Source organism: Xenopus tropicalis, chromosome 6 (genome assembly GCF_000004195.4).
Source record: "Xenopus tropicalis strain Nigerian chromosome 6, UCB_Xtro_10.0, whole genome shotgun sequence".
NCBI lineage: Eukaryota > Metazoa > Chordata > Amphibia > Anura > Pipidae > Xenopus > Xenopus tropicalis.
In genome coordinates this window covers 69,635,063-69,647,619 of record NC_030682.2, presented here as the reverse complement: position 1 = coordinate 69,647,619, position 12,557 = coordinate 69,635,063, and the positions used below count along the sequence as shown (strand labels likewise).

Genomic DNA, 12,557 nt, shown 5'->3' with positions numbered 1-12,557 from the left:
TTGTTACAGTGGACACCAATGATGCATTTGTTTGTCTCCACAAAAAGAAATTTCAGAAACTTCACATATCAGTATGTGGCGGTAAATTTGTTGCTGCTTGCCTTTCTCCAAAAAGTTAAGGTTTTTCTATATTATCCAATATTTTACTTTGTGAAAAGTCTAAAAACACTAACAGGCACATTCATCAAAATACGACTGGTCCGAATACAATTTTTTTTTTCTTTTTTAAAGGTTACAACTGCGTATTTCCTGTGACTTTTTCGTACATTTCCGCAACTTTGTGACAAAAAGTGTGAAAGAATCGAACTGTTGCGCCGAGTACAAAAGTTTCGGATTCATTCAAGCTTTGGTATTGAGACTTTCCTTGGGCCAAGTTGGAGCTGCAGAGTGCCATTGAGTCATATAGGAGGCTTCCAGAATCATGCACAGAAGGATCAAAATCAGCAAGGTTTTCATGCATTTTACGATCGTTCAGATACGAAAAAAATCTTACTTTTCGCCATTATATGATCAGATACGAATTTTTCGTATTTTCAAATACGAATTTTTCGTACAAAAAAAAGCATGATTCCAAAAAACCGTATTTGTGGCACATTTTTTTCAAATTTGAGATTGTTTTTATCTGCGGTTTGCTAAGAAATGTGATAACCTCTATTTTCATTCTTAATCATTGTATGCGTTGTTACAGCACTTATAAATATATTTAATCACTTCATTCTGGTGTGCCTGTGTTTCAAATTTATCTACAAATGTATGGATGCAATCTACAAATGTATGGATGCAATGAGCAAATTATTAATGTAATACATTTTCAAAAATATTAAGCTTTCAATTTTCCTTATGAGGAATTCAACCTATTTGCTCAAATAGTGTTTATAATAAAAGCAATACCCTAGGTACAGGAGTAGCATGGGGAATTTTAAGAAAATTCATGGCTAATTCTGAATTACTGCCAGCTCTACAAAATCCTATCTGGCCTAGCTATTTATAGGCTATAGAATAGATCATAACAGTAGCTGATGACCCACTCTGGCCCCAAATGTCAGGGAAATTTTGACTTCAATTAATAGATTCATGATAATATAATTTTATAGGATAAAAATACTGTAGATGTTATGAAGGAAATGCATACCAGACAGGAAAGCAGTGCTTTGCAAATCTGCAGGAATACCAGAGAAACCTCTGCTTCCACTGCTTTGATTATGCCTTTGGTGTCCTTGACCACTTCCTCTGCCTCGGCAGCCATGATTCCCTGCAATTGGTAAAACAAGTTTACATAATTTAAATAACCTCCAGTTAATTTAGTATATACCTAGCTATTTTCAGTCTTTAAACACCATATAGAAAAAACTCCAGATGAAGGTTTCTGTGTGAGACCGAAAGGTCGCGTAATAAACCTTTCTATTTTTGCATTTACATTTTGCTCACAATTCTTTAAATCCTAGGAGTGCTGTCCTTGTTCCAGTATATATATATATATATATATATATATAAATATATATGTATATATAGGAACAAAGAGAAGCACAACAGTTAACAGAGGAAACATTTCAATAAAATTAAATTAGTTTTGAATTAAGCATTGTCTGTGAAATGACAGACCCCTTAAAATCAGCTCCACAAAATATTATAAAAAGGTGACAACTTTTTTAAGGAAAAGGTTAGTGAAGTTATACCTGCAGTCCCTAAATAAGAGCCCTGTCTCATATGCCTACTATACATTACTCCAAATGTCTAATTGCCTCTTGGTCTTGTGTTACCATTGTTCCTTTCTTTTCACTTTCTCTTTGCAGTCTATTTAGATACCTCAACCTCAAGAGCCAAGTAAACCAACAGTATACAGTTGGCTGGGAGATCAGGGCTCTGGATGTGTGTGTATGGGACATTTTTTTATTGGGTCTCCATTCTACTTGTTGGACGGACCCTATACTCAGGGGGACAGGTGGCCTCAAATTTGAAATTGTGTTTATCTGTGGTTTGCTAAAAAAAAGTGATAACCTATATTTTCTTTCTTAATCATCATATGTGACAGCACTAATAAATATATTTATTCACTTCATTCTAGGTCAGAGATCCCCAACCTTTTATACCCGTGAGCCACATTCAAATGGAAAAAGTGTTGGGGAGCAACACAAGCATGGAAAAAGTTCCTGGGGGTGCAAATAAAAGCTATAATTGGCTATTTGGTAGTCCCTATGTGGACTGGTAGCCTGCAGAAGGCTCTGTTTGGCTTTACACTGGGTTTTATGCAACCAAAACTTGCCCCCAAGCCAGAAATTAAGAAATAAGCACCTGCTTTGAGGCACTGGGAGCAACATCCAAGGGGTTGGAGAGCAACATGTTGCTCACGAACCACTGGTTGGGGATCACTGTTCTAGGTAAACTGTGGTGTCCCTGTATTTCAAATTTATTTACAAATATATGAATGCAATGACTAAATTATTATTCTAATAAATTTTCAAAAACCTTCAGCTTTCAATTCTCCATATGAGGAATTCAGCTTATTTGCTCACATACCTTTTATAATAAAAGCAGTACCGTAGGTACAGGAGTAGCATGGGGCATTTTAATGGAATTCATGGCTAATTCTGAAATGCTGCCAGCTCTATAAAATCCTGTCTGGTCCAGCTTTATATAGGCTATAGAATTGATCATAATAGTAGTTGATAACCCACTCTGGCCTCAAATGTCAGGGATATTTTGACTTAATAGTTTCATGGTAATATAATGTTATAGGTTAAATATACTGTAGATGTTATGAAGGAAATGCATACCAGACAGGGAAGCAGTGCTTTGCAAATCTGCAGGAGTACCAGAGAAACCTCTGCTTCCACTGCTTTGATTATGCCTTTGGTGTCCTTGACCACTTCCTCTGCCTCGGCAGCCATGATTCCCTGCAATTGGTAAAACAAGTGTTACATAATTTAAATAGCCTCCAGTTAATTTAGTATACACCTAGATATCTTCAGTCTTTGACCACCACATAGAAAAAAATAACACCACCTGGCTCGTATTTTACCAGACTGCCCAATAGAAATTATTCTTGATGCTTATATTCTTATTATTGAAGAAAGATGACAGATGAAGGAGGACCTATGGTTAGTGCTCTAGGGTTAGTGCTGTGAGGCAAGCATGTGCATTGGTGTCCAATTAACCTGTTATAAAAAAGTCTGCCTCCAACTCACTAGCCTGCCTGTGAGAGAGGAGTTCCTCAGTGAAACTGCTCTGACCAGAAAAACAAAGTTTACCAAACAGGTGAATACTGATTTTGTGTTACTGTACACCAGGATCAGAATAGCTGAGCAGCATGTTAGAGAGGGAAAACCTTTGGGCCCATTCATTACAGCATGATTGACCACAAATGAGAAAAATTCGTAATTTTTGTAGAAATTTTTGTTAGAAATTTTGTATTGACCACGATAATATTGTTAAAATAGTACAACTTTTTTTGTGGTTTTCGTTAAATTCCACTAAAAAGTATTTTTTGCAAAGACTACGACCATTTTGGAACTCATTCAAGCTTTGGTATCGTGACTTTCTTTTGGTCAGGTTGGAGCTGCAGAGTGCCATTGAGTCCTATGAAAAGGCTTCCAAAATCCAGAGCCAGAAAGGTTTTTGCGCCGTTTACGATCGTTCGGATACGAAAATTTTGTGACTTTTTGATCACAGCCACAATATTTTCGAACGACCAAGAAAATAATTTTTGCACATCAGAAATGTTTGTGGCTACTAATTTTTTCCAATCGTGCTTTTAATTGCCGAAAATTTGTGCTTTAATGAATGGGCCCCCTTGTGTTTAGTTAGTCTCCGGACAGGAGTAGGATTTTATTTTGTTGTTTATTTTAGTTTGTCTGAGCCTTAATGGGATAATCTGTTGTTTGATGTACAAAACCTCCAATTAAAGCAAAGCTGAACATTCTGCTGCAAGACCTGCTGTCTGGTTCCTTCACTGTCAGTTGACCACAATATATATATATATATATATATATATGAAGAAAATCAAAACAGCACTCATGGCATGTTGACGAAAAGAAAGAATCTTTACTTCATCAAAAGCATATTGACAACAAATTCACTGCACACCTAGGTCTTGGTAACAAAAAGAAGAAAAGATTTTGTTTTTTCCTGTGTGTGCAGCAATTTTGTTGGTTGTATTTATATATAGATATATATATCTATATATATATATATGGGAAAAAAGGGGCCCATTACACTTAGCAAATGGCAGATCCGTTTAAATCAGCTCCAAAACATATAAAAAGGTGACAACTTTTTTAAGGCAAAGGTTAGTCAAGTTATACCTGAAGTCCTTAATTAAGAGCCCTTTGTCTGATATGCCTGCTATACATTACCCCAAATGTCTCATTGAATCTTAGTCCTGTTTTACTATTGTTGCTTTCTCTTCACTTTCTCTTTGCAGAGCTTTAGCTACCTCAACTGCTCCTATTCTACTTGCTGGCAGGACCCTACACCAAGGGGGACAGGTGGAGGGGGGGGGGGGGGAGGGCACTGTTAACTTAGTAGTATGAGGCCCATGATTCCTAATGGTGGCCCTGTCTGTGTCCCTCCAGTGCACTCGTTTATACTTCTGTAAAAAGAATACAAAACAACTTAACCTGTAAGCCATTCATTACTAAGCATTACTAAGGAAAATTTTGTTTTAAAACTCACCTGTACTCCTTCCAGAACTGCCCGACATATCCTTAAAGTGATACATTTTTGCTGTTAAGTCTTATTTTCAATTGTAAACCAAAGAATACATGATTGCTTCCAATCCTGCAAAAAAGGTCAGAAAATTTGTAAGACTAAGGAGATATCCCTTATATTTTAAATATCACTTATATGCAGTTGGCATCCAGATATATTTAGACACCCCTTCACTAACCACTGACGTTAAAGGAGAACTAAACCCCCTAGGTACAAAAGCCCCCTCAACTGCCCTCCATTAGCTCCCCTCATCTCTTCCTTCCTGCACAGTCTATTATGTACTTATTGTACAGCACTGTGGAATATGTTGGCGCTTTATAAATAAATGTTAATAATAATAATATGTAGGAAAGTGCCCCAGTTTGAAAATCTAAAAAATCAGAGCAGAGCAGTGGAGTTCCCAGGCATTATCTTCTGTTGTTTCTTCTCCAAGTAAAATCTTTAGCACGGCTACAGGATTGCATGCAAAATACTTTTGCTAAATTTTAAAGCCCTTCATTCCTCTGCTTCTAACTACTTTTTTTTTATTTGTCTCTCTGTACGTTCCTGGCTGTCTCGTCTGCTCCTCTCAGGGACACCAACATTTTATATCATCCACACTCACTGCCATATCTCATCTTAAGCCTTTCTACCTGTAAGGAACAATCTCTCAATCTCTTAAAAAAAAACTCATTCTACCTTCTAGAGCGCTAGAGATTTATTTAATTATTTTGTCTAGTCCTGCACTAAAGGGCCATCCCCCAAACCTTGTGCACTTTTACCCTCCAATATGTGCCTGTATGTTAACACTTGTACTGTTACCTCTATGGGGCAGGGACCTTAATCCTACTGTGCCTGAGACCACATGGCACATAATCTCTGTGTATTTATATTTATTTATTTTATTATTGTATTTAATTATTTAATATAATTTCTTGATCACATTATGGACTCTGCGAGCTGAAAGTGTTTTTCAATTTTCTATAGCTTTATCCTGCTTTGAAGGTATCAGTTACCTTTATTTTCAGATGCTCACTGTTGAGTGACCTGCAATTGTCAACAGATGACAACTTCTAATTCTTATGAAGAGTTAACTAGGTAATTACGGTTTTGTTTTGCAGTTTGAGAAATAAAATGTAAATGTGCATTAACATTTGCAAATATGTTGTTTTTACAATACTGAATCCTGTACAGTTGTTTCTTACTTTTCTATCTAATCCAGGAGAGGATGATGGGAATTGTAGTCTGTTTAGGCAACCCTCAATGCAACAAATTAGCAGGGACAACCAACTGATAGAAACCAGTCACTGCATTATAAAAGTTACCTATAAGTCAGTTCTCCTGGGTTGAGAGACAGGTGAGTAAACCAGATAGAAGGGAACAGCAAATAGGAGAGATGCACAATACATTTTTGAGGAGGGGTTATAAGCCACATGTTTTGGAAAGGGCAAAGAGGAAAGTGAGGGATGGGAAGGAAAAATGCAGGGAGAGTGATCCACGGATTCTCTTTGTTACACAGCGCACTGTTGCCTCTGTGTTTTGAAAGTATTGGGGATTCCTTGGATGAATGAGTACCCTGAGATGAATGAGTTTTCCAACCCACCCATGATCTCTTATCAGTAAAGGGAAAACTCTAGGAAATAAGCTTGTACACTTAGATACCAAGGGCTCCACAGGACTGACACAAACATACATTAGTTCAAGATTACAATGAATGTACATCTTCAGACTGGACAGGATTATAAACTGAAGGGCTATTTAACATGTTTGTCTAAATTTGTGGTATACGTGCTTGTCTGTCCTTGTGGTCTCATCTGTTTGGGTAAGACCACATTGCAGGTGAAGACACATATATCATAACATAGGTTAACAAATAACAGAGGTATTATCAAATTGCCTGTAGTTCAAAGGAGCCACACTCACAGGTCTTATGCAAACAAAAGATGTTTATTCAAAAGTGAAACTGACATTTCAGCTACTCCCATAACAGCCTTTCTTAAAGTGACAAAAAACACACCATCCCCCCAGATAAAATGGGGGGGATGTGGCATGAATTGCAGGCATGACGTCACAATGTGTAATAGCCTCCCCCCGACCCACCACAGTGCATTACATAACTAGAAAGAGAAGTTTAAGAAAAAAACTTCATGTTGGGTAGAAAAACGTGAAGTTACTGAATGAAATCTGATCTGTTGTTGGCTCCGCCCACTTTTTCTAACATTGGACCACAGTTATATAGTAAAAAACACTGTACAAAGTTTAGGAACCCTGGTTATAATAGTGTCTGAATGGCAGCAATTTAAATTTCCCCACTGAAAGTCAACGAGTGACACCTGGTTGGTGGTTGGTGTCTCCGCCCCCTTTTTCTAACCTGGAACTGCAGTTACCAAGTGACTAACTGCAAAGTTTAGGGACCCTAGGATTAATAGTTAAAGAACGGCAGCAGTTTAAATTTAAACCAAGAAAAGTCAATAGGTAAATTGTGATTGGTGGTTGTGCCCACCTTTTTCTAACCTAGAGTCGAAGTCACCCAGTGACAAACAGTGGGCACTCTGGCATAAATAGTGTGAGAATGACAGCATTTTAAATCTAAACCAATAAAATTCAATGGATCAAATCTGATTGGCTGTTAGTGGCCCAACCCACTTTTCCTATTTTTGAACTGCAGTCCCCCAGTGACCAAATTTGTAAAGTTTGGGGACGCAGGCATAAAAATTGTCAGACTGACAGCATTTTACACTTCACCATTTAAATTAAATAGGTGAAATGTGATTAGCTGTTGGTTGCTCCACCCACTTAAAAAAAAAACTTGAATACGTAATCACCCAGTAACCAACTGTGAAAAGTTTGGGGACCCTGGTGTTAATACTGTGAAAATGGCAGCAGGTTGAATTTCCCCATTAAAAGTCAATAGGTGAAATCTGATTGGCTGTTGGTGGCTCCACCCACTTTTAAAAACTAAAACTGCAGTTCCTTATTGACCGCCTGTGAAAAGTTTGGGGACCCTGGTGTTATTACTGTGAAAATGGCAGTAGGTTGAATTTCCACCAAGTCAATAGGTAAAATCTGATTGGCTGAGCCGCTCACTTTTGGGCATTCAACAATCATCATATTTTCATTCAGGCTAATCCCATGACTGTGTGATTCAAGTTTGGGGAGTGTAGATGTAAGATTGGCAGCAGTTTCAATGTTGCTGTTTCATTCGGGGTGACCCCATTATTATGTTATTCAAGTTTGGGGTGTGTAGCTTTAAAGCTGTAAGAGTGGCAGCTGTTTGAAAATCTTCCCTGTCAAAGTCAATGGGAAAATTGGGGTGTTTGGAGCAGCGCCACAAAAAGACGGGGGGCAGGATTGCTTAGAAAAGCACAAGCAACCTGCTCCGCTATAGCAATGTGCTTCACTGTGCTTTTTTCCTCAAATTAAGAAAAAAGCCAACCCCGTTTGTGATAACTCTGCAGTGAATTGTATGTAGAAGGAGTAGCGTTTAGAAAATGGGGGGCGCTAAGAAGAAGAAGAAGAAGAAGAAGACAAAGCGGAAGAATAAGCTGAAGTCGAAGAACAACATAAAATGTGTAGAAACAATAAAAAATAAAAGTAAAAGGTAAAAAATATAAATAGTGGGCAAAGATAAGGTTATAAAATAATACTGAGCCACAGAAAAATGCTGAACTGCAACTCACACATCCACGAGGGATTAATATGAATAAAGCTAAACAAAAAAGAAGAAAGCATAGCCACACAGGTTGCTTATAGACGTGGCAGGTGCCTGCTTGACCTGAAATTAGGATGCTATAAGTTCCCCTGTACAACTGTACAACTTTTGACCTCCTTTCATTATCCCCACATGGGGCGCAGAATTCAAATAACACATAGATTAACGTGTACCTCGAAATATGCCATTTATTTTATTACGTGTCATTGTGGCCTCATGTACATTGGAAAAACTATTACTTCTTTTAGGGGTTGAATGGCCAATCATCGATCAGCCATCCGCTCAGCCTTGATCAAGGGCCACTTGTTATGATCCCTATATGCTATGCTCTGCTTTCTTCTTTTTTATTTTGCTTTATTCATACAGATCCCTTATGGAGCTGTGAGTTGCAGTTTAGTGTGTCCATTGGCTCTATTTTATGGAGCTTATGGGGGGTTGGTGTGTTTTTTGTCACTTTGAGAAAGGCTTTGGGAGCAGCCAAAACGTCAGTTTCAGTTTTGAATAAAGATCCTTTGTTTGCATAAGATCTGTGAGTGCAACTTCCTTTGAACTACTGGATTCCTGCTTGATATGATCCTGCACCCAGGCAATTTATATATATATATATTGTGGTAGAATGGCCCAACAAATGAGAGAAAAGGTGAGCTTTCCCTTCAAGTTCTCCATAGTGGGAGATGTAACCTTTAGGGGAGAGGTTAATAAACAGAGAAGGTTTGCTCTGTTTAAAAGGTTGTGCTGTCTGGCCCTGAAAGCTATAGGGTTCTGGAAGGAACAAACGGATCAGGCGATCCATTCCTGTAGTCCAGCTCACCTATTGGAGCTTACTTTTCACAGGAAGGCTGTCCTGTGGAGAGGTGTATAATTGTATAGGCAGGTGTGAGACAGTCTCTCAGAGCAGGGCACAGAGCAGGAAGGACACCTCACTGTGTTAGGACTCCCAGAGGGGCTGGGGGTGCTGCCTGCCACTGCCAGAAGCAGAGGGAGCCCAGACTTGAGAAAGCTGCCAAGAGACTGAGGATCTAAGGAGCTGAAAGGAAAGCCAGGAGGCTGAGCTAATCCCCCAGTGTTGTGAGTACAGGGGTGACCCCAACATTTGTGTTTTCTTACTGGTAGTCCACAAGGGACCCAGGTTAGTGAGGGAACTAATCTAATGTGTGAAGGTAGCGCCCAGAGGGCAGGATTTATTTTTATGATTTGTTTTGTATTCTGAAATGGGCACCCCTGCATAAATAAACTGCCTTAAAGCCAAGAAAGTGTCTGTCCTGGATCCCGCTAGTTTACAATATATATATATATATATATATATATATATATAATATATACATTACATTACATTAACATTTATTTATAAAGCGCCAACATATTCCGCAGCGCTGTATTATATATATATATATATATATATATATATATATATATGTTACACTCAAATCATGGTGAGTCACACTCCATTATATAAAACTTAGCATTTATTTAAATAAAAAGTCTTTGTTCACAAGCAAACCTCAATAAATCATCAGCGCATAAGGGAATTTTAAAGTATCTTTAATGTATCTGTGTTAAAGCAGTTTATTCTTCAAGTACTCAAAGGATATAAGCACAAGACTCTGTTTTACTTTGAAATATAAGTATTGCTGTGTTAATGTCAAGGGTTAAGCAGTGCTGTATTAATATTACACTATGGGACAGCACTTGCAATACCTCTATGACATGGCTGCATGAGGTGCACACTAATTGTAATTGACTGTTTACAGATACAGTATAACCACAGATACATTAAACCTCTTTATTACACTAGCAAAACCATTCATAGAGCACAAACAGCCATTTTTTTGGAAGCGCGCCGTTCAGAAAATTGTGAGTAGTTTGTTGTATGATTATTTACTTTTAATAAATGTTATCACACTATTTCTTGCTTTTCCTCTCTATTTCACTGTATTGAGGATCCTGGCGTTCCCTTCAAGCAAAAGCACTTTCCTTTTATTTGGCTCTTATTCACTACCATCTGGTAAGCTGATAGAGTGACAGGATAAGTGAGAGTGGATTCACTGTTTGCACTGTGATTTTTTTTTTACATACGTATTGCACCAGACGTTTTTTATTTTCATTTCTTTCATGCACTTCCATCACCACATTAAGCAGTGCTGTATTAATGTTACACTATGGGACTGCATTTGCTATACCTATGACATGGCTGCATGAGGTGCAGACTAATTGTAATTGACTGTTTACAGACATAAGCACAGACAGATACATTAAACCTCTTTATTACACTAGCAAAACCATTCATAGAGCACAAACAGCCATTTTTTAAAAACATTAGGACAACATTTTTATGTAAAAACTAGGAAACTTTATGTAAAATTAGGAAAAAGCATTTGTTGAAATTCATTGTGGGAAAATCTTAAAATCAGGGTATATACATGTAATTCACTGTATACAGTATATGCACAGTATAAACAGATAAAGACAGTATTAACAATATAACAAAATATAATTTTAGTTGCTCTGGTGTGCAATTTATTTACTTACCAGTGCAGGCTGTTCTGTGTTAATCAGAGCTGGCACATCATTGTGCTCTGCTGCTTCTATAACCCAGCACTGACTGCCTCAAGGCTCCTCCCTTTCTATTTGTATTCTCTACTGTAGTTTCATTTCTTGTGTAGACACTGCCTAAAGCACACAAAGTGGTTTCATTTTCCCCTGGATGAAAGTTGTATGATAAATTTGCTGCAATACTAGTATGAATCATCAGAACATAAGTGAATTATAAAGTATCTGTACAGAGGAAATAATTATGTAAAAGCTAGGAAAATGTAAAATCAGGAAAATCTGTTAAAGCAACTTATTATTCAAGTACTCAAAGGATAAAAACACAAGATTCGGGTTGACTTTGAAATACAAGAAATACTGTGTTAATGAGACACACACACACACACACACACACACACGCAAGATATATATATAATTGATCAAGAAATGGGCCGCTCCACACAGGACTTATCACAAAATTCAATAGTTTATTGGAAGATAGTAAAGAACTGTGTGGAGCGGCCCATTTCTTGATCTATTATCTACGTGTTGAGGACTGCACCCAGGCGTTCAGTGCTGAGTTATCATGAGTGCTGACCTGCTCTACATTTTATATATATATATATATATATATATATATATATATATATATATATATATATATATATATATATATATATATATATATATATATATATATGCTTCAATGCTGAAGAACCTAGGCTTGGGGTTATGCTTCCCACAACTCTGCATCGCATGTTTTAGGATCGTGCGGCCCCACCACCACTCCTTCTCCTTGGACCTTACATACTTCCAAGCCTGTCGACGCTTAGCCCGGTCAGGGCTGCTCAAGATGTTAGGGGGCTTCTTCTTAATTTCGGTGACCACCCAATCCTCCATCATATGCTCCATCCTTTCGTAAACCCACAAGGGGGCATAGGGCATATAATAGCCCCAGAGCATGTGCACCCTAAAATTGAGGACCCTCTGGATCCTGGACACAGATCTGAAGATGGTAGGGTCTGCCTTCCCTGGCAGCACCCAGAACTGCTTCTTCTCCTCAGGGCTGATCTTGGTAGGGGCCACAAAACTAGATGGGGAAGCAAACATGGGCCTTACACCTCCTCCTGCCTCCTCTCCAGAGTCCTCACCCCCAGGGGTGTACTCACTGGAGGAGCAAGCCCCCTCCCGGTGGTAAGGGGTTGGTGCCCTTTCAGCAGTGGCATCCCTTAGGGCTTGCAAGTATGATGGTGGGGCAAGGACCTCATCTAGCCTGGTCTACGAGGGCACTGGGGATGGGGGCCCCATGAACTCTTCCCACTCTTGGGGGCACATTTACTAACCCACGAACGGGCCGAATGCGTCCGATTGCGTTTTTTTCATAATGATCGGTATTTTGCGATTTTTTCGGAAATTATTGCGACTTTTTCGTTACCAATACGATTTTTGCGAAAAAACGCAAGTTTTTCGTAGCCATTCCGAAAGTTGCGCAAAATCTGGCGATTTTTTCGTAGCGCTAAAACTTGCGCGAAAAGTCGCGATTTTTTCGTAGAGTTAAAACTTGTGCAAAACGTTGCGCCTTTTAAGTTTTAAAGCTATGAAAAAGGCGCGACTTTTCGCGCAAGTTTTA

At 38.4% G+C, this 12,557-nt stretch overlaps 1 protein-coding gene across 2 annotated transcripts in view; it reads right to left on the bottom strand.

The window, feature by feature from the left end:
* Nucleotides 1–11,035, bottom strand: part of znfx1.2 (zinc finger, NFX1-type containing 1, gene 2) — a 58,903-nt gene extending 47,868 nt beyond the window's left edge. For both annotated transcript variants that reach the window (XM_012965035.2, XM_031904114.1), the window contains exons 1-4: nt 10,928–11,035; nt 4,672–4,776; nt 2,775–2,894; nt 1,133–1,252 (exon numbers count right to left, since the gene is read on the bottom strand). In XM_012965035.2, the coding sequence (XP_012820489.2) occupies nt 1,133–1,252; nt 2,775–2,894; nt 4,672–4,717 (286 nt within the window). In that variant the 5' untranslated portion in view covers nt 4,718–4,776; nt 10,928–11,035. The remainder of the gene's footprint in view (nt 1–1,132; nt 1,253–2,774; nt 2,895–4,671; nt 4,777–10,927) is intronic.
* Nucleotides 11,036–12,557: the final 1,522 nt, after the last annotated feature.